The sequence below is a fragment of the Gadus morhua genome, chromosome 7 (genome assembly GCF_902167405.1).
Source record: "Gadus morhua chromosome 7, gadMor3.0, whole genome shotgun sequence".
NCBI classification, from domain to species: domain Eukaryota; kingdom Metazoa; phylum Chordata; class Actinopteri; order Gadiformes; family Gadidae; genus Gadus; species Gadus morhua.
This window is the reverse complement of record NC_044054.1, coordinates 7,982,225-8,005,398: the sequence shown is the minus strand read 5'-3', so window position 1 is coordinate 8,005,398 and position 23,174 is coordinate 7,982,225. Positions and strand designations below refer to the sequence as shown.

Here is a 23,174-nt window from a genome sequence, read left to right as displayed (position 1 = left end):
GAGAATACAATCAGTCATTTTACCTTTGATCCAGCAGAGAGCTTCAAGCTTTGCTGTCGGATCGCGTTTTTCATTTGGCCTTACGTTTACATTCATGGCGTTCATTCAGCAGACGCTTTGATCCAAAGCGACTCACAATAAGAACATTTGTAAGAAGAAAGAGGAACAACAAATATATATTGCTGTCGGTACAGAGAGGGTGTTCATAGAAACAAGTGCTAAGCACTTAAAATCACTAGGTTAACCCATTCCCCTTATTCAGCAAAGATCGGAAGGAGAAGACCCTACATGATGCTGCAACCCAGTATCACGCCAAAGCGTGAAATAGATACGTTGGTCCACCGCGCAAGGCTTGTTCAGTGTCACGCTTTGCCTGACCAAAGCGTGAGGAGTACATGCTTTCTTCCGCTCATCTAAATGAATGGAGGAATAGCACCAACAGGGGGCGAGACGTTCTCCAAGCATTTTGTGAAATTGTTACGTAGCCTATATTAATCTTTATTATCTGAATAGGAAATGCAATATTTTAGGACAGATTCACCATTAAACGTGTTTCTAATGACATTTCTAGCGAGAAATATACTTTGTCCTTGCATAATCTTCAGTAGCCTTTGGCCCTTGAGGAGCTCACAGGACCTATAAAAACTGCTGACGTTTCAACATTTATATGTGGTTCTTGTAGAACACTCTTAAACAAATACCGTAGGTGCTATTGTGAAGTGGAACGGATCGGTTAATTGGTTAAATCAATGTCAAACGCGCATGCCGCTGTCAGAGTGAAACGATGCGCAAGTTTCCGAGTTTGAGGGGGAGCACAATACGGGAACGCCAGCAACCGGAAGGGGAGGAGTAGCGGTGAAATCCGACGGTAGGCAATAGACGCTGTCCACTTCCGTTCAGCCAGACTAGGCAAAGCGTGACACTGAACACGCCTTGCGAGGTGGACCAACGTATCTATTTCACGCTTTGGCGTGATACCGGGATGGATGCTGAGTACTATTTTTAAGTGGAAGGACGTTAAACATACAATAAGTGCATACATTAAGTGCCAGGACAAACAACGTACAATAAGTGCGTAGGGGTGAGCCGGGTCGATTGAAACAAGGGACGATTGAAACACTTTTTTTCGCGAAAACCACGCGTCTTTTAGTCTTTTACGTCAAATTTCGTCAAATATATCCCCGCGAACCCGTTTTTGAGTGCGGCAAGTAAAATCTTCGTGCGATCGTTTTTTTGTAATAAACAGTTGTGTTTTTTGTTTCATGGCATAATAATATGTCAATACAACAGATTAATTAGTACTTAAACATGTACTAAGTGTGCAATGTCAGAGATTTGAATGTAACCCTTGTCCCATGTAGTTAAATAATAAATCTAGAGTGGTTAATACAATAAGACTGGGCCTGGGCTCGTTGTAGGAAACTACAACTTTGATTCATATGTTACTGTTGGATAATTTTAATAAATGACCACCACAACTGTATTTTAAATGTAAAAGTATTCAATCACATATTTATTCACAAAATGAAATACTAGTCGAATGTATTTTAGGAAAAGAAAACAAATAAAAAAATAAAATAAATAAAATCAGATGCACGGGATTCTCCAATTTACAACAATGCAAACTCAATGTACCACACACAATCAAATTAACAACACACTTTAAATTAGGTTAACCCGTTGCAGGCCTGTTAGTTGAAGCTTGTGTGCGGTGGGGCCTAAAAACTGTACTGGCCGCTTCACTCAGCTTGAGCTCAAAATAAAAGCACGTGCAATGTGTAAATCAGTACTCACGAATCCAGGGTGTAATTAGTAGGGGCAGAAAAGGATTGGGGGATGATATTCTCACGAAGATAATGGCAATGGCGGTGGCAATCCAAACACACACGTGGGCAATGGCGGTGGCGAAGTCACAAGGAAGAAAACACAGAAAACAGCAGGGCCATCTGCTGGAAACCCCTCTCTCCAACGTCCAGCTCCTTTAAGCATATTATCCAATGAGCCATAATATCAAACACTATTTCATATCGAACTAGCATTAGCTTTGCGTTAACTTAAGTCACAATACAAAACTACGATATGCGGGCACATTAACACAGAATGCTACCGCTAACTAGCACGTCGCTAACCGCGTTACACATCCAGTACTCTTACTTACTATAACAGTTAGATATAGCACAATGGAGGCATACACATCGTATTCACCTTTTTGCAGGTCACAAAGAAGTTTAAATCAGGACCACGAGTAGTCGACCTCACGATAAAACTTAACTGCTTCCCACACTACGATGCCTCCTCTTAGCTCTCAGTCCGGTCAGGTTTCTTTCTCTACATGTGCTCACTACTCCCCACGCTAACCTGCTGCACTAGTCCCGCCCTTTACACGTTGAGACTTTATTCGGATTGGCTTGTGAAGTTTTAATACAACCAAAGACAAAACAAATTAAATGATTTACGTGTGACAGGTCAATGGTTAAGTTAAACATAAACACGGCTTCTTCCTCTTTTATATCCTGAATTCACAAATATTTTAGCCTTGATAAACTTAAAGACCTTTATATTAATTTATCTTTTAACTGTAAATAGTTTTATTAAACGTATTATATTTATGCTTTTAATCCGCACACATTTTAACCCATTTTATTATTATGAACTCTATTTATTTATGAACATTAAACACAGCATTTTATTATACTGTTAATTATTTTTTATGCTCTGTAACTTGTGGTTTTTGTACAGGGCTACACCCTCCCTCTTCTGAACGTGTAGATGTCCTCATCACACCTTTTGTCTCTCTTTAACTTGGAAGATTTTTGTACAGAGCTACACCCTCCCTCTTCTGAACGTGTAGATGTCCTCATCACACCTTTTGTCTCTCTTCAACTTGGAAGGGTGTTTTTTGTTCTCCTCCTCCATGTACCTTTTGGATGTTTTGGACTCTTTCCTTGATTTGTTGTCTTGGTTTGGAGGGTTTAACTTGAGTTGGATGACCATGCCATGGTGCATGATGGTAACTGGTTCACAAGATGGATGACCAGGTCTCTCATAAGTGAATCTCATAGATGGCTTTGGTTTTCTCAGGGATTTCCGGATTGTAGAAAACCTTTCACTTTCACTTCTAACGCTTTTGGCAGCTTTATCACGTCTGGCTCTGTTTAACAGAGGTGAGCTTGCTCCCTCTTCTGAATCTTGCAAATCTTCCGCAGATTCAGTATATGTCTCTTGGACATAAGAGTGTGACAGAGGACGTGCAGCACCTTCAGGCGGTTCCTCATACTCCGTTTCTGTAAGTTGTTGATTTTCTGCAGCTTCACAGTTTTCCTCTTCAGAGTTTTCACTTTCTTCAGAACTCTGACTCTGTTCATCCTCCACAGGTTGATCTATCATGTTTAATCGTTTCCTGACCTCATCCACATCAAAATCTGGAGGATTGTGGACAGTTTCAAACTCTGAGCCTGAGGACTCTGTGTCACTTTCTTCAGACTTGGTTGATAGATGTTTCCGGGTAAGTTGAGCTCTTGTTACAGGTCTCCGAGCAGAGTTTGTATCATCTGATTGGTTAGACAACCTAACCATGTACCCGATGGGCAACAGGTGGTCTCGATGAAGAGTTTTTGCCACACCTGTACCATGCTCTGGTTTGACCTTGTAAACAGGCAGATTAGGCAACTTCTCCACAACAACATATGGTGTTGATTTCCATCGATCTTGGAGTTTATGCTTGCCTTTTAGACCCAAATTCTGAATGAGAATTCTGTCACCTTTCTCCAAAGGTGAATCTCTCACACGCTGGTCATAGCGAGCTTTGTTTTTCAGATGACTCTTTGTAGCAGCGTCAGATGCCAGTTGGTAGGCTTTTTGTAACTCTTTCCTCATCCTGGCGACGTACTGTTGGTAAGAGGTTTCACTTTCACCATTTGGCGAGATCCCAAAACAGATGTCAATGGGTAACCTTGCCTCCCTTCCAAACATGAGATGATAAGGGGAGTATCCTGTGGAATCATTCTTGGTGCAATTGTATGCATGTACCAGGTGGGTGATATGTTGACTCCAACTTTGTTTCTTTACAGTGTCCAGGGTACCAAGCATTGCTAAAAGTGTTCTATTGAACCTTTCTGGTTGTGCGTCCCCTTGTGGGTGATAGGGGGATGTTCTTGACTTCCGAACCCCAAGCATGGACAAGAGTTCTTTGATCAGGCGACTTTCAAAATCTCGTCCTTGATCCGAGTGTATCCGTGCAGGTAGGCCGTAGTGCACAAAATACTTCTCCCACAATACTCTTGCAACGGTGATAGCCTTTTGATCTTTTGTAGCAAATGCTTGTGCGTAACGTGTATAATGGTCTGTCACTACTAACACATTAGCAACACCTCTAGAGTCAGGCTCTATCTGCAAAAAGTCAATGCAGACTAAATCTAGAGGGCCATTACTTGTTATTTGATTCAAGGGCGAGGCATGCTGAGGGAGTGTCTTCCTGGAGATACATCTACCACAGGTTCGAATGTACTGCTCAACCTCAGCTGTCATTCGCGGCCAATAAAATCTGTCTTTGATCAGTTCGGTAGTGCGTTCCATTCCCATGTGTCCGCACTCATCATGTAGAGACCTTAACACCATTGGGCGGTATCTGGCTGGTAAGACAAGTTGTTTGATCTGTTTTCCGCATGTTTTTTCTTTTACTCTGTAGAGTAATCCATCCTTTAATTCCAACTTTCGGCTTTCGCGTAAGAGCAACACAGTCTCAGGTGAATCATTTTTTGAGCGTGTCAGCCCTTTATTCTTTTCCAGTGCCTTCTTTAATGGCCCAATTGTTGGGTCCATGTCTTGTGATGCCTGGATATCTTTCGGACTTAGCTGATCCAGCACGTTCATGCTAAGGTTCACTGGGAACACATAAGCTTCTGGTACAGCTGCAGCAGGAGCTCCCAACTGGTCCACCAATCTGTCGGGCACATCAGCCTCTCCACTGATGCAGGCTCGCTTGCAGAGGGCTTTGATGCCAGCAGGTGGGACACTAGTCCACTCTTTAGCCTCCTCTGGAGAGTATTGTCGAGACAACAAGTCAGCATCGATATTTTGCCTCCCAGGTCGGTATTGGATGGTGAACTCGTAGGTGGCAAGGGCAGCAAGCCAACGATGTCCGACTGCACTGAGTTTGGCAGAGGTCAACACATATGTTAATGGGTTGTTGTCAGTTCTTACAGTAAACTTAGCTCCATACAAGTAATCGTGAAACTTGTCCACGACAGCCCATTTTAATGCCAGAAATTCCAATTGATGGACTGGATAGTTGTGCTCTGAGTCTTTAAGCTTCCGACTGGCGAAAGCTACTGGTCGGAGGCCCTCAGGATATTCCTGGTTCAGGACAGCGCCTAGGCCATTCATACTGGCGTCCACATGTAAGATGTACGTCTTAGTGGGGTCAGCGAATGCTAACACTGGGGCATTGATCAAACAGTCACGGATACGCTCAAAAGCGGCCTGGCAGGCCTGAGTCCACCGTTCTCCGAAAAGCTCTGATGGCTTGAAATAGACTTTGCTTGGGTCGACACTCTTTTTGAAATTGGGGTCTTTCCAAGTGGGGGCATAACCCTTGGTGAGCTCAGAAAGAGGACGGACAATGGCAGAGTAATTTGCAATGAACCTTCGATAGTAACTGCAAAATCCGAGGAAGGACTTCAGAGGTTTCAGGTGAGTGGGCTCTTTCCAATGCTTGACTACTTCCACTTTGTCTGGATCAGTAGCTATTCCATTAGCAGAAACGATGTGACCCACATACCTAACCTCAGGCTGGCAGAATTGACATTTGTCAATAGAAACCTTCAATCCGACCTCCTCTAGTCGATCCAGTACCTTGAAAAGACGTTGCTCATGCTCTTCAAGTGTCTTGCCGAAAATGATGATATCATCCAAGTACACGAGAGCTTCCAGAAGATGCATATCACCAACAGCTTTTTCCATTAAGCGCTGAAACGTTGCCGGCGCTCCTGTGATTCCTTGTGGCATGCGCTCAAATTGATAGAAACCAAGAGGGCAAATGAACGCTGTCTTCTCTTTGTCCTCCGGAGCCATCTCTATCTGGTAATAGCCACTGCGCAGATCTAAGACTCAGAACCATTGGCTGCCGGAGAGAGAATCCAAGGCGTCGTCAATGCGTGGCATTGTGTACTGGTCTGGTGTGGTGCGGTTGTTGAGTGTTCTGTAGTCAATACAGATTCTTATACTCCCATTCTTTTTGCGCACTACAACGATCGGTGAGGCGTATGGGCTACGGGACTCTGTGATAATTCCAGCTGCCAGCAGTTGTTGTATGTGCCGCCGCACATCGTCTATGTCTGCAGGGGCTAGTCTCCTTGACCTTTCCCTGAAGGGTCTGGGGTCATGCAAGCGTATGTGGTGTTCAACACCCTTTGCACGACCAACCTCCCACTCATGGAGTGAGAAAACATTCCGCCTCTCAGCTAACTTCTGCTGAAGCTGACTCTTCCACTCTTTGGGAATGGGAGAGTCTCCGAAATTAAAGAGACTTGGGTCTATGGTTTCAGCTGTGAGGTCGGAAGGCCTGACTGGGGTAGCTGTGTCCACAGCATACATCTCAGCAACAACGGTCCCAACTGGGATTGAAGTTGTCTTTTTGGACTCATTTTGAATGAGGACAGTGAAACTGTTGTTGTCTATGTTGGCGTCTGAGAGCACACCAGGCTGTACCAGCAAACTGTTGGGGAGCAACTGGTCAGTGGGTGCATCGATCAGTACAAGATCCTTGGACGGGGCACTCTGTCTTTCCACTTTGCACGTTGCATAGTACTTTGCACCTGGAGCAATGGAGAGTGAACCGGGTCCTTCCCACTTTATCTGTCCCAAAACTTCATTTTTTGTTGACTGCTCTTGTGCTTTAACAGGGGCATAAACAGACTGTATTCTCATTGAGTACACAGTGTTCTCGTCACCTTTTGTCTTCGCCAGTTCCCATAGGCGGCGGAACAGAGATGTGTTGGTTCCAACCAGCACAGGGGTTTGTTGTTGGTTTCTTGGCTCAGGACAAATCAAGGCGAGCACTTCTACTCGTCCCGTCACACCAGTGATCTCTTCTGAAAACTCCATCTCAACAACAACATATCCTTTGTAAGGATACTCAGTGTCAGCAAGGCCCCAGAGTCCAAGGCCAGAGAGGGGTTTTATCGGGACATCAAGTAAGTGTTTGTTATACCAGCTTTCAAAGATGATAGTCACATTGGACCCACTGTCGATGAGAGCATCGCAGACTACATCATTTACTTTGATGGTGTGAATAAATGATGGACCTACAAGACCTTCAGGTAAGTCAGTGTTGTTCTCTGGGACTTCAACCTTATTGGTTCTAGCTACAAAGTGTTCTTCAGCTGCAGGCTGCGGGTTCTCTTTGTGGGAAAGAGGGGAAACACGCGCCAAGCGTATGAGCTTTCTAATGACTTTCTGAAGATTCTCAGGGGCAGTACATCTGGTGGCTATGTGGCCATTTTCCCCACACCGATAACAGAAAAACTCATCATTGTCTTGTCGGGGAGAGGAGACTCTGGAATGAGCGGGCTTGTAACCCGTAGCTGCTTTGTATCGGTGTGGCTGGGGTGTTTGTTCTGATGTGTAATTCACTGCCATTACACTCATTTTACTTTCTAGTGCTTTCACTTGTTTCTTTAGTGATTGCAGTTCACTCTGTGACTCATTTCTCTGTTTTTGTTTCTCTGTAAGACCGTTAAAGGACTCATCAGATGGTGGCTGAGGTTGTGGGTTGCTTCTCTGCTCTAACTGCGCTCTCAATTCTTGAATCCGAGCTTGCAGTTCACTCCTAGAGACTGATTCAGGTTCTTTCTCCTTTTCAGCTTGGACGGTGCGTACACGCTGAGGACGCAGGTGTGACACTTGGCTTTGTCTGGCTGACTGGCGACCTTCCTCTTCCATCACTTCTCTTAACAGGTTCAAGAATGTAGGGGGATTACTACTCCGCTCCCTAATTTTCAACTGTAACAACATGAGTTCAGAGGTGGACCCTCTAAGAAGCTGCTCTAAACGAGTGCTGTTGGCAGCGCTAACAGGTAAGCCACCTCCTTGTACTACTTTGACAAGAGATCTCTCTACTCTTCGTAGGAACTCAGACAGACGCTCACCAGGCTGTTGGTGGAGGGCTCTGAACGACAGATATAGTTCTTCTGAGGACTCTACTGTACCAAAAATGCTCTCTATAGCCTCTATGTACTCACGTGGGCTAGCATCAGGTTGAGTCATGCGCACAGCTTGAATGATCTCAAAGGCGGGCCCTTTGAGACTTTCCAGTATCCGACGTCGTTTCTCTTTGTCCGAGCACTCAACTTCCTCTACTAAGAGTGTTGCTTGCTCCAACCAGTTGTCTAAGGTCTCTTCTCCAGTGGGAGTGGGACTGATCCCGGAGAATGTCCGCAGACGTCTGTATGGGTGACTGTCAGGTTGTTTGTTTGTTCTGCTCATAACATCACCGACTGCACGGATGATGTCTTCAGGGTTGCTTTTACTTTCTTTGGTGGGGGAACATAGACCTTGGATGTCCTCCAAGGTTCTCCCTTCACTCTGCAAAAAGGTAAGTAGCTTCTCTTCAAAGTTATCAAGCTGAGGCTCTGTGTAGCAGACAGTTTTCCAACTACTTCCTCCACTTATAGGCATTATCTCAGGTGGGATTTTAGAGGGGTCGATCTCTTCACGACACTCACATAACACCATCAGCGATTGCTGTTGATGGTGAAACATTTTTCCCTTAACTCTAACTCTTCCCCAAGCTTTGATGGTCCCTGCTGTTTCTTCAATGTCTTCTCTTGAAACACCTTCAGGCACTCCATGTAACAGGAAGGCATGCTTTAAATCTATTGATTCTCCTTTGCACCAGTTAATTAGCTCACGTTGTGATGGACTGTTTGCTAGGACTGCCATTGTTGTACTTTACTTTAATTACTTCTAGTTACTGTTAGCACATTACTTTAAATAAATGCTCTTAAAGTTGTGGGGTCATGTTACTTTTGCTTGTCTAATTCATTTTAGTTTAATATTATCCCAGCGGGGCCTCCATTTATGTAACCCTTGTCCCATGTAGTTAAATAATAAATCTAGAGTGGTTAATACAATAAGACTGGGCCTGGGCTCGTTGTAGGAAACTACAACTTTGATTCATATGTTACTGTTGGATAATTTTAATAAATGACCACCACAACTGTATTTTAAATGTAAAAGTATTCAATCACATATTTATTCACAAAATGAAATACTAGTCGAATGTATTTTAGGAAAAGAAAACAAATAAACAAATAAAATAAATAAAATCAGATGCACGGGATTCTCCAATTTACAACAATGCAAACTCAATGTACCACACACAATCAAATTAACAACACACTTTAAATTAGGTTAACCCGTTGCAGGCCTGTTAGTTGAAGCTTGTGTGCGGTGGGGCCTAAAAACTGTACTGGCCGCTTCACTCAGCTTGAGCTCAAAATAAAAGCACGTGCAATGTGTAAATCAGTACTCACGAATCCAGGGTGTAATTAGTAGGGGCAGAAAAGGATTGGGGGATGATATTCTCACGAAGATAATGGCAATGGCGGTGGCAATCCAAACACACACGTGGGCAATGGCGGTGGCGAAGTCACAAGGAAGAAAACACAGAAAACAGCAGGGCCATCTGCTGGAAACCCCTCTCTCCAACGTCCAGCTCCTTTAAGCATATTATCCAATGAGCCATAATATCAAACACTATTTCATATCGAACTAGCATTAGCTTTGCGTTAACTTAAGTCACAATACAAAACTACGATATGCGGGCACATTAACACAGAATGCTACCGCTAACTAGCACGTCGCTAACCGCGTTACACATCCAGTACTCTTACTTACTATAACAGTTAGATATAGCACAATGGAGGCATACACATCGTATTCACCTTTTTGCAGGTCACAAAGAAGTTTAAATCAGGACCACGAGTAGTCGACCTCACGATAAAACTTAACTGCTTCCCACACTACGATGCCTCCTCTTAGCTCTCAGTCCGGTCAGGTTTCTTTCTCTACATGTGCTCACTACTCCCCACGCTAACCTGCTGCACTAGTCCCGCCCTTTACACGTTGAGACTTTATTCGGATTGGCTTGTGAAGTTTTAATACAACCAAAGACAAAACAAATTAAATGATTTACGTGTGACAGGTCAATGGTTAAGTTAAACATAAACACGGCTTCTTCCTCTTTTATATCCTGAATTCACAAATATTTTAGCCTTGATAAACTTAAAGACCTTTATATTAATTTATCTTTTAACTGTAAATAGTTTTATTAAACGTATTATATTTATGCTTTTAATCCGCACACATTTTAACCCATTTTATTATTATGAACTCTATTTATTTATGAACATTAAACACAGCATTTTATTATACTGTTAATTATTTTTTATGCTCTGTAACTTGTGGTTTTTGTACAGGGCTACATGAAGTTAAGAGGCAAAAACGGTTTAAGTGCCAGTAGTCGCTGTCGGGACGATTGTAACATTTGTTTCAAACGTCCCCCACGTCACCAGTTTGTTAAAAATAAATAACAGAATGTTCAACTATGTATCCCTAAACATGACTTAGGACAGGAAAATAACTAAATTAAATGAAAATGTAGTGGTCCAACTGGTATAAAAGAAGAAAGGTGAGTTTTAATCTAAATGTGCATATTGACAATTACTCACAGGACAAAAATATTTTTTGACCTATTTATATTATGGGAAATTATGGGAAATATTAACAATGAAAAGTACACTAGTATATATTGTCCGGTATGTTGCATAAAAACTAGAGTAAGGTCAATGTTTTCTGTTTAAAATATGCTGTATCATTCGTCCCGCATAGGCCTAGGTGTTTCAGGTGTTTCAAACGTCCTGACTAGGCGGGGCGTTTGAAACAAATGTCAATTTAAGTTCAAAGTTAAAAAAGAGCGCGATCATGCAACATATTTATTAAATTACACTTTTAACTAAGAGAATACACACGTGAGTTGTTGATCACATGATGAAATTATTTGTATACGTAACGTCATCTTTGAAAAAGATGTTAAACTGAAATGTGTTTCAATCGAACCGGCTCTCTCCTATATTAAGTTCCAGGACGTACAACATTCAATAAATGCGTACATTAAACGCCAGCACACGACACTCTATATTCGTTTGAAGGGCCCCTATTACATCACGTTACAAGCCGCTTAAAACGCTGCCTCTTTCTGTGTTTTAGTCACATCACAAGTGGGCGTGTCCACCCAGACGTCTGACGGATGCTACGGTCCACTGGGTAGGCTGGTAGACTGATCTATCAAGCCTACGTCTAAGTGGACACGCCCACTTGTGATGTCACTGAAACACAGGAAGACACTCACATCTGGTGGCATAATAGGACCCCTATAAGAGAAATCGAGAGTATTCTCTGGTTGATAATAACTAACAACACAGAAAGTAGTAGTATTGGATGAGTTTGGTAGCAAAAAAAAGTTGGCAAGGGTCCAGAATATAAATTATATTTCTAATCAAAATCGAAATCTGTAATCTCCAACGCAAACAGCATTGCACCACTCTCGCACGGATTATCCGCAAACGAACGGAAACCAAATCTCTCTTCAACACACACCCTGATTGCTTCAAATCCAAACCGCAAGAATGTGACCGGAATCTCAAACTTCCAATGTATTTCCCGCCTCTGCCTTGTCAGACGGTTTTGCATGCGTGAGTACGCGTGTGTCTGCGTGTACGTGTGCGTGAGCGCTTGAGCGATTAAGCCACGCGCACTGAGCATGGATCGCGTGAATCTCAATTCGAACATGAGGCCAATTAGTGAGAGAGAGAGAGAGAGAGAGAGAGAGAGAGAGAGAGAGAGAGAGAGAGAGAGAGAGAGAGAGAGAGAGAGAGAGAGAGAGAGAGAGAGAGAGAGAGAGAGAGAGAGAGAGAGAGAGAGAGAGAGAGAACATATAAATGTTCCTGTACTGAAAAACAAAGCGGTTAGTTAATGGAGTTTGGATCTCTGTGTCCGATCTTGTCCAACCCCCGCCCCCTTGCGACACCCTGAACACGGCGACCAAGGTCTCCACAATACAGACATACGCGGCACACACACAAACACTTGAACATGCGCACACACACAAACATGCATAAGAACACTCTCTCACACACACACACACACACACACACACACACACACACACACACACACACACACACACACACACACACACACACACACACACACACACACACATGCGCGCGCGCATACGCAAACACACAGTCACGCAAACACGGCAACAAACACAACAACACACACACACACACTCCCGCAAACACACACACACGTGACGCACACACAGACACACACACACACACACATTCAGCACGCTAATGGATAGGAGGTGGACACGAACACAAAAACAGATCAACAACCGTAAGGAGTAAATTATTTAATTAGCACGAGCTATAACATGAGTTATGCACCGGATCCATCACGGATTTAATAGTGTGGAAATTAATTTCCACACTATTCGCGAACCTTCTATCTAGCGATCCGTTATCTGTATTGTGCTATTTCGTCCTTGACCTGCTTTAAACACTCAGTTTACTTGCTACATTTGATTAAACAATTAAATACAATACAAATATAAAGTAAAAACAAGTGTTATCTGTAATGATATCAAAATCAGTTATTAGACCGTCACACGGAGCATGCGCAGTTGGATTGGCGCGCTGCATGTTGATGTCTGTTCCAAGATACATCGTGTGTTTATTAAGGAACCCAACAAAACATTACATTATCTAGCGATCCGTTAACTGTATTATGTTATTTAGTCTTTGGCAACATGAGCGCGAATGTTTTTTTAAACCTGCCCGGCAACGGACGACGCGATCATCTGCTGCCATGCAGGTTTGGAATGGATTACGTATGGATGACGCGCCCGGTACAAATTTGGCAGCCGGTACAAATTTGGCATGACACCTGTATCGCTTGTTGCTCTGGGATACACGACACCGTTCATAAAACATTGGTGCGTGGAGTGATTCATTGGAAAATCATACACATCCGATTTCAAATTAATTTCCACACTATTAAATCCGTGATGGATCCGGTGCATAACTCATGTTATAGCTCGTGCTAATTAAATAATTTACTCCTTACGGTTGTTGATCTGTTTTTGTGTTCGCGTCCACCTCCTATCCATAAGCGTGCTGAATGTGTGTGTGTGTGTGTGTGTGTGTGTGTGTGTGTGTGTGTGTGTGTGTGTCTGTGTGTGCGTCACGTGTGTGTGTGTTTGCGGGAGTGTGTGTGTGTTGTTGTGTTTGTTGCCGTGTTTGCGTGACTGTGTGTTTGCGTATGCGCGCGCGCATGTGTGTGTGTGTGTGTGTGTGTGTGTGTGTGTGTGTGTGTGTGTGTGTGTGTGTGTGTGTGTGTGTGTGTGTGTGTGTGTGTTCTTATGCATGTTTGTGTGTGTGCGCATGTTCAAGTGTTTGTGTGTGTGCCGCGTATGTCTGTATTGTGGAGACCTTAGCGAAATGGTTGATTTGAAGATATTTATTTCAGTGCTGCTTTTACACTAATTTCTTTTTTGTTTTTTGTCTGCCCGTCTTGTCCTTCAATTCAATTCAATTCAATTCAATTCAATTCAATTCAATTCAATTCAATTTTATTTGTATAGCTTTAATCACCATTACAGTCTCAAGGGGCTTAACAGGCCAAATCTTATATCTTTAGAATCCCCCATGATTAAATCTTCATTCACTGACATGTTCAACGTTCATTTTGGTGAAGCAGATGTCTTCGGTGGGGCGCTTTTCGCTCAGCCCCACATGCCTGAATTATTAGCCAATGGTTCCCCCGTTGCTAGGCAGAAAAGTACATAATTTCGCCAATCAGCGTCGTCGAATTGTATGGCTTTGGGGCGCTCAAGATATAGCCCCAAGCGCAGTGCACCGTCCACTGCGCGTAACCGCGCATTTGCCATTACCTCAGAGATCAGCAAGATGGCGACTTTGAGTACTGCTTCCACTGTTTCCCTGTGAGTTCAGCTAGTAAAAGAACTCGGAGCAGAAAAGCCAGAAGTGAACGTAACCCAACAAGCAAGAGAAAAGGATAGAGCCTACAAGAGAAGTTTTTCCAGAGTTGGGTTCAGGCTTGGCTAACTAGCTCTGGGTATGCCAATGCAATTTTTTGCTTTCCTTGTATACTTTTTAAAACAAGTGCGTGTGATAGTTCGTGGACACAGACCTGACTTAAGAGGAATGACACATTCTGTCAGAATGGATAAAAAAAACACAAGCGAGCAAGAGTGCATATGAACAACTGTGTGTGAAGCTATGTTAGAGGTAAGCAACTTCTATTTATTCCACTAGCCTATATGTATTTCCCTTGAGATGGACACTGGTTGCAGACCCTCACAACCCCCCCCCACCCCGTACTGTATATAGTTCTCTGCAAACCTATGGTGGGACCAGGCCTTCATTGTGCATATTGTATAGTCCTCTGCAAACCTATTCAGTGTACATACTGTATATAGTTCTCTGCAAACATGGTGGCATCAGGCCTTCAGTGTGCATATTGTATATAGTCCTCTGTAAACCTATTCAGTGTACATACTGTATATATAGTTCTCGGCAAACCTATGGTTGCTTCAGGCCTTCAGTGTTCATATTGTATATAGTCCTCTGCAAACCTTTGGTGGCAACAGGCCTTCAGTGTGCATATTGTACTGTATGTAGTCCTCTGCAAACCTATGTTGGTATCATGCCTTAAGTGTGTCTTCAACGAATTCATATTTCATTGTATTTGTCTAAATGCATACTAATGCAGACTGTAGATATATTTATATCTATGAGTGACGTTTACCAACACAATGGCTTGGCCGTAACACACTCACCCATTATCTCTCTCTCTCTCTCTCTCTCTCTCTCTCTCTCTCTCTCTCTCTCCCTCTCTCTCTCTCTCTCTCTCTCTCTCTCTCTCTCTCTCTCTCTCTCTCTCTCTCTCTCTCTCTCTCTCACTCACACACAGAGAGAGAGAGAATGTTACCTTGTGTGTAATTCAAAGTTATTGTTGATGTATCTGCACTCTTAATGTTGCTGATTTCTACAAGGCAAAAAATTTACTTAAAATTTAGTTCTCTGGAGTCTGGCCCCATTCGTCTTTGTAAGTTAATGTTCTTTTTTTGCCTTTACTATTTTGTCAGAATGCACCAGAATGCTTCGTTTGTTTGTGAAAATCACAAAGAAATCTTGTGGGGGAGGATGCCCCCAGACCCCCCTTTTTGGGTTTGGAATGCAAACGTTCAGCCCCCCCTCAAATAAATTCCACCAGCCGCCACTGGCGTGCATTTTTGCGTGTGTGTTTGTATGGTGTGTGCATGTGTCTATGGTGTGTGTGTGTATGTATGTGTGTCTGTGTTTGTATGTGCATGGTCAGTGGCGGACCCAGGGGGGGGGGGGCAGGGGGGGCGACCGCCCCCCCTCGTGGCTCAATGGTTGAAAGAGTGCGCTAAAGTGCCCTTCAAGAGTGTCGAAAACGAGAGGAAATGCCTTATTGGCTGCCCTTTTCACGTTCAAAACATGATTAGGTGCCCTCTAGGGTGCTCCTTCATGCAATAAATGATGATGATGTGCCCTCTAGAACAGTGCCCTTATAGTCCCCTTCTGTCGGTCTAGTGCCCTTTTAGTGCCCCCCTTAGTACCCTGATAGTGCCCTTCTGCCCGTCTGGTGCCCTTCTAGTGCCCTGATAGTCCCCTTCTGCCCGTCTGGTCCTTCTAGTGCCCTGATAGTCCCCTTCTGCCCGTCTTGTCCTTCAATTCAATTTCAATTCAATTCAATTCAATTCAATTCAATTCAATTTTATTTGTATAGCTTTAATCACCATTACAGTCTCAAGGGGCTTAACAGGCCAAATATTTGTGACACCCCCCTTTACCCATGCCCCCACACGGGCAAGAAAAAACTCCCTTCAATCAGCAAGTAAGAAATCTTGAGAAGAAACGCAGTGTAGGGGATCCCTTCTTCCAGGGATGGTCAGGAGTGCAATGGGTGCCACAGTTGACATACAGGTAAATACATGCACATCATATTAAAATGGTGATGGGGTTCTGGCCGGTTATCCATGAGGAGAGTCCAGGCATCCAGTCCAGTACCCGCAACACGCTAGAACAGACAGAATAGTGAATTAGAACGGAAAAGTACATAGTGGGAATGTATAATGTAATAAGAAAAGCACAAGCAAACAGAGTAGTCTTCACTTCGCATCTGTCATTTTCACACTCCAAATGCAAGATTATAGAGGTGCGTTTTGAGCTTTCCTTTGAATAGCTCCACAGAGTCAGCTTCCCTGATCACTGATGGCAGCCTACTCCATAGGAAGGGGGCTCGATAGGCAAACGCTCTTTGTCCAGCCGATTTCTTTTTAACCTTCGGCAATGAAAGAAGGCCCGCTCCCGAAGACCGGAGGGACCGGGAAGGACTAGGAATAATCAGGTCCTTCTGGTAGGATGGAGATAATCCATGCAAGGCTTTATAGGTTAGCAATAGCACCTTAAAGTCTGATCTGAAAGTTATTGGTAGCCAGTATAAAGAGGCGAGAATAGGTGTAATATGATCAAACTTTCTCGTTCTGGTCAGCAGTCTAGCTGCCGCATTGTGTACCAGCTGTAGACTTTTTGTGGTAGAGTTCGGTAATCCCGAGAACAGTGCATTGCAATAGTCCAGTCTTGACGAAACAAATGCATGAATCAGTGTCTCTGCATCCACTGCAGATAACATTGGTCTGATTCTTGCAATGTTTCTCAGATGGAAAAAGGCAATTCTAGTTATACTTCTTATATGTTGGTCAAAGCATAATTGAGGGTCAAACAGGACACCAAGATTTTTGACGGACGCACTCTGTGGGATGGCGAAGCCATCCAACCACAGAGAGACATCCTCAAACTCTTCCCGGTCCCGCTTCGAGCCGATAACTATGAGCTCTGTCTTCCCAGTATTAAGCTGTAGGAAGTTTTGTGACATCCAGCCCTTCACAGCAGCCAGACAGGACTCAACCCTTTGAATCTGGGCCGAGTCCCCGGAATCTACAGGAATGTAGAGCTGGGTGTCATCCGCATAGCAATGGAAACTAATTCCGAAGCTGCGGATAACGTCGCCCAGGGGAAGTATGTATATTGCAAAAAGTAATGGACCAAGAACCGACCCTTGTGGTACGCCAAAGCGCAATTTACAGTGCTTTGATTCTGCACCCTCATGATGCACAAATTGGGTTCTATCTGTGAGGTACGATTCAAGCCAACCAAGAGCCGTACCCCCGAAACCAACATAGTGTTCAAGACGGTGAAGAAGAGTGCCCAAGAGTGCACAAGCATTGTGCTTGTATTTTTATCCAAAGCTAAAAGGATGTCATTTACAACTCTTGTAATAGCAGTTTCAGTTGAGTGGAAATTCCTGAACCCCGACTGGAAAGGTTCAAAGAGATTGTTCCTCGTCAGATAGTCAACGATTTGCTTTGCTACAATCCTTTCCTGTACCTTGGACAGGAAGGGCAGATTCGATATAGGCCGATAGTTCCTGACTAATTCAGGATCTAGGCCAGGCTTTTTGAGTAGCGGTTTTAACACCACAGCCTTGAAATTGGAGGGAACAATTCCTGTTGAAAATGAAAGATTCATAAGCGAGAGGATTGCAGGCCCCACCGTTGGAAGAAGTTCCTTAAGAACCCTGGAAGGGAGAGGATCCAACATACAGGTTGTTGGCTTTGATGCCTTTATCACCCTCTCAAGTTCCACCAAAGGAATTGCCTTAAACTCCAAGAGAGTTGCGTCAGAGTTCACCATCCTACTTGGCAGGACCCCATCCTGCCCCACAGGATGTGTAGGATTAGCCGCACGGCAAGCATCAATTTCCTCTCTAATTGATTGAATCTTATTCTCAAAGAAATCCATGAATTCACCTGCCACGATCGATGAGCCTACGGTCTGAGTTTGTTTCTGAGTGAGACTCCTCACCGTGTCAAAAAGAAACTTAGGATTGTTTCTATTCAAATTGATGATACTGGAAAAGTAGGCATTCCTGGCAATAGTCAGCGCACCCTTATAGGTGAGCAGACTGTTATGCCATGCAAGATGAAAGACCTCAAGTTTAGTCGAGCGCCATTTGCGTTCCAGGATCATGCAGTTTCGCTTCAAAATGCACGTTTCTGCATTAAACCAGGGGGCTGGTTTTTTCAATGTTCGTTTTTTAGTTACGTTCGGAGCAACTGAATCAAAGGCAACAGGCAAGGCAATGTTGAGGTCATCAGTAAGGCACTCCACAGAACCACTATAGTTACAGAGAGGTGCAAGTGAACCAGATAACTTATCTGCCATAGCTGTAATGGTTGCAGGTGTGATGCGGCGACAGCTGAAAGTAGCTTGCTGATCGTCGCAGGGGCAGCATACCACCACCTGGAAAGTAAGCAAAAAGTGGTCTGATAAAGCTGAGGTGTAGGAAGTAGGGCCCGACCGATAATGATTTAGGGCCCGACCGATAAAAAAAAAGCATATAAAACATAGTTGTTGATACCTTAAATATACTTGAAACACTTTTGACGAATATGTGAATTGAATGCAGAACCTTTGAGTGTTTTAGAATACATTTACAGTCAAAAATGAGTGTAATGTAAAATGTAAAATAAATAACTAACTCCCCGGCATCGGCCAACTCTTGGCCGATGCCGATTATTTTCAAAAAGGCTATAATCGGCCGATTAAATCGGCAGGCCGATAAATCGGTCGGGCCCTAGTAGGAAGAGACCACTAGCTGTGAAATGTCTACACCGCGGGTCAGAACGAGATCCAGCGTGTTTCCACCGATGTGGGTTGGGTGCTGGACGAGCTGTTTGAAGCCAAGCGTATCTGTAATGGACAGAAAAGCCCTTGCGAGGGCATCAGACGGGTTATTCACATGAATGTTGAAATCCCCAATAAGCAAAATATTGTCTGAGTATGTAGCCAGATCAGCTGCAAAGTCAGAAAACTCATCAACAAAAACTGAATACGGTCCTGGGGGACGGTATACTACAGCTAAAACGAATGAGTCTGGAACTCGTTTCGCTTCTCGGGGAGCTGAGGTGCAGAGCGCTAGCACCTCAAAGGATCTGAAAATATATCTATTCTTTGGCTTTAAATTAAGCTTAGAATTAGATATCAGGGCTACTCCACCACCTTTCTTAACTTCTCTAGATACTTGGGTGCTAACGTAATGGGGTGGAGTAGCTTCGTTTAGGGCTAGAAACTCATCTGGTTTTAACCAGGTTTCACGAAGCCCCAGTATGTCGATCTTTTTATCAATAATTAGATCATGGACCAAGAGCGCCTTCGATGAAAGCGACCTTTATTATTTTCAGAGAGAGTCCGGTTAACACTCAGCTCTGAAGCGGTCAAGGGGATGCCGCGGTTTCGACATACTGATTGCGGCCCTCGCCTGCGGGTTTTACACCTCGAGACAGCGCGAGGCCGCACCACCGTACATATAGGTACAGCGTTATTTTCAGAGGGAGTCTGGTTAACACTCAGCTCTGAGGCGATCAATGGGATCGCGAGAATTCGACATACTGGTCGCGGCCCTCGCCTGCGGGTTTTACACCTCGAGACAGTGCGAGGCCGCACCACCGTACATATACATACACTCAGCTCTGAAACAATTGGTGCAATAGATCCTGGTTCAGCTAACCCATCTGCTGTTCTAGACTCTGTCCTAGACTCTGCAACGTAGACTATCATGTTGCTAGCAGGTTTGCTAAACTCCTGCAGCCCAGCGTGCTGTGAGTGGATGAGTCACGCCTGACATCTATCTATGTTTTTTGACATAATTGAGGCGCCTAACCCAGTAGGGTGTAGGCCGTCTCTCATGAGCACACCAGGGCGACCCCACAGGGATGGCCAGTTATCTATGAAACCAAAGCCCTGCTCTGAACTATATCGTGCCAGCCAGCGATTTAGAGACAATAATCTACTATAACGCTCATCATTACCCTTATCGGGCAGAGGGCCAGAGAGAATTAATCGATGCCGACACATCTTTCTGGCGAAGTCACAAAGCCTAGCTATGTTGCTTTTTGTGACCTCAGTTTGTCTTGTCCTAGCATCGTTGGTGCCGACATGAACTACAATGTTGTCGAAACTAGTGTCGGTGTTTGGTGCATCTAATCTAACTCCGTATGAGGTCTGACCGCATGTCAGCACCCTAAGTTTAGCTTCAATGTCGGGAGCCCTGGCCCCAGGTAGGCAAATAACTTTCGCTGGCGAGTGTAGCCTAACTTTACGTGTAACAGAGTCACCTATGACTAGCGTTTTTACCCCCGAAAAAGACTTGCGAGGCAGGGTACTGACCACCGCAACCTGCCTCGCAAGTGGTGCTGCCGACAGGATTGCCTTGACGGAGTCACTGCTAACGATAGCGTTAGCTCCACGAGTCCGCCTGGCGGGTCTCTTCTCTATACTTTCTGGAGTATCTGTTTTCTTTATGCTCGCTACCCTTTCCTCCTCTAACTAACAGATACGTCTCTCTAGCAGAGCTATCTTATCCATGAGAAAGTCAGAGCAAGAAGAAGAACAACCGGAATCCATGCTTACCGTGGTTTGATGCAGACGGAGCTCCAGCGAGGAAACAGCGAATACAATACAGAGTATGCAGAACAGGTCGCAGATATAAATACCGAAAATAGATACAAACCGAGATAGCAGGTCGACGCTAAGCGTCCTGCTAACCAAACCAAACAAACCAAGCCGGCAACCCGGAAGTTGTGTCTGCGGCGTCACACGGCTGCGTCTGCGGCGTCACACGGCAGCCTCGGGTCAGCCCTGTAGAGAGAGAGCACAGGTTCCCTTCTGCCCATCTGGTGCCCTTCTAGTACCCTGATAGTGCCCTTCTGCCCGTCTGGTCCTTCTAGTGCCCTTCCAGTGCCCTTCTAGTGCCCTTCTAGTACCCTGATAGTGCCCTTCGGCCCGTCTGGTCTTTCTAGTGCCCTTCTAGTGCCCTTCTAGTGCCCTTCTAGTACCCTGATAGTCCCCTTCTGCCCGTCTGGTCTTTTCAAGTGCCCTGATAGTCCCCTTCTGCCCGTCTGGTCCTTCAAGTGCCCTTCTGCCCATCTGGTGCCCTTTTAGTACCCTGATAGTGCCCTTCTGCCCGTCTGGTCCTTCTAGTGCCCTTCCAGTGCCCTTCTAGAGCCCTTCTAGTATCCTGATAGTGCCCTTCTGCGCGTCTGGTCCTTCTAGTGCCCTTCTAGTGCCCTTCTAGTGCCCTTCTAGTACCCTGATAGTGCCCTTCTGCCCGTCTGGTCCTTCTAGTGCCCCTCCAGTGCCCTTCCAGTGCCCTTCTAGTGCCCTGATAGTGCCCTTCTGCTCATCTGGTCCTTATAGTGCCCTTCTAGTGCTCTTCTGCCCGCCTGGTGCCCTTCTAGTGCCCTTCTGCCCGTCTGGTGCCCCCATGGTTGAAAAAGTGTGCTAAAGTGCCCTCTATGGTGGTGAAAATGAGAGAAAGTGCCTTATTGGCTGCCCTTTACACGTGAACAAAAATTAATGAGTGCCCTAGGTTGCCCCTGATGATGATGATGTGCCCTCTGTAGGAAGAATATGGCAAACCGAAAAAAAAAAGTTGTGGTTAGCTATTGAGGTGCAGACGTTCCTCTCTTTGGTAGCTGACGAACAGGGAATGCGAGGCGTTGCTTTCATGTGGTACTTAAATCTCAACTGGATAACGAAGCAAAAAGCGGATTAAGAGTATGTCAGTACCAATAGTGTACTTTCACATTTTAGCCAAAGAAAGGAGGATGCCTTACTGCTTTCATCTTTACTAACATTTAAGTAAAAATGTGGAAAAGCGCAATTAGATGCCAAGTTAGAAAAACTTAATATTTTCAGTTTGCATAATCCGTTTAAAATGTATATACATTTTTTGAGCGCTCAAGATCATTTAAGTGTAGGTCATTTCATGCAAGAGAGACAATAATGGTCAGCTATCACCTCAACATGAAGGAAAACTTCCTTAAATGTTTCTGTAGCTGGCTGTCAGCGGTCAAAGACTGTATGGTAGCGGCACATTGAATTTTCTCCAGTCTAATTTTTACTTAAATGTTAGTAAAGATGAAAGCAGTAAGGCATCCTCCTTTCTTTGGCTAAAATGTGAAAGTGCACAATGATGTGAACAACTCATTTTGGTGTTTATTAAGTCGCTAGAATAAGGGAAAACAGTGTCTTTGAAGCAAATTTTTTTTTGCAGAGAGCGTCCATTGCGTCACCCTAATCAGCGCAATGGAGAACACCTGCGGCGGAAGACAAGCAAGACCCGGAGCCCCTTAAAAAGGCTGTGACATGTTCTCTTACGGGAAGGAAGCTGGAAGCAGGAGTGGACCAGGGAATCTCCACGAACGGATCTAGCGGACCTTTTCCCCAAAGCTCGCGGGGGGGGGGGGGGGGGCGCACACACACGGACGACGTCGACAGGCGAGGAACACACCGTCGGAACGGTTCTCCAGACCGGAGCGATATCCCTCCTCAGGGACGAGACACATAATGTCCCCCTTCCTCACCGGACCCGCACAGCGGGCAGGCCAGGATCTGATGCTGGAGCGCACCAGTCAGTACCCAGAGTTACGGGAAGGGATTGACCCGGACAGTTCGCCAGCGCCCAACTGCAGGACGATGTCCTGAAGCACGCCTGGAGCCACGTGACGTCCTCACCCATGATGGCCGAGCGAGGGAGTCGGTGAGTTGCTTGCCACACCCTCACTTCAGCCCCAAGGCGGGTCTGCTGTATCGGGTAGTAGAGAAGGGGGGGGTGGTGACCGAACAACTGGTGGTACCCCACCCGTATGTTAGCAAGGTACTGTTCATGGCACACTCCCATCTGTTAGGGGCCCACTTAAGGCCGATCCATACCTCCGGATCCGGACGAAATTCGTCCGTCTCCCCAAACGTTGCCCCCGGAACTACCCTTCATACCTCCGTCTGGTTTTAGCGTTGTTATGGATGTCACACAATAAATCCTCTAGAGGGCAGTGACTGTCGTTTCACAAATTAACGGCATCTACAATCGCAAACATGACATCTGTAGCGATGATTTTGCTTTGCGTCATCCGAAATCGGCAAAAAAAAGTGCAA

General features: G+C 44.8%; 1 protein-coding gene across 1 annotated transcript; it reads right to left on the bottom strand.

Annotated features, from left to right (window-relative positions):
- Positions 1-1,442: 1,442 nt before the first annotated feature.
- LOC115546486 (uncharacterized) lies at positions 1,443-8,968 on the bottom strand. Its single transcript, XM_030359977.1, has 2 exons — positions 2,206-8,968; positions 1,443-1,979 (listed from the first exon to the last, which is right to left on the bottom strand). The coding sequence occupies exon 1, from the start codon at positions 8,938-8,940 to the stop codon at positions 6,109-6,111; it is 2,832 nt and encodes a 943-aa protein (XP_030215837.1). The 5' UTR covers positions 8,941-8,968; the 3' UTR covers positions 1,443-1,979; positions 2,206-6,108.
- Positions 8,969-23,174: the final 14,206 nt, after the last annotated feature.

What these genes read in the sequence shown, in the direction of transcription:
- LOC115546486 (XM_030359977.1), bottom strand. Translation starts at nt 8,940, where the DNA reads ATGGCAGTCCTAGCAAACAGTCCATCACAACGTGAGCTAATTAACTGG.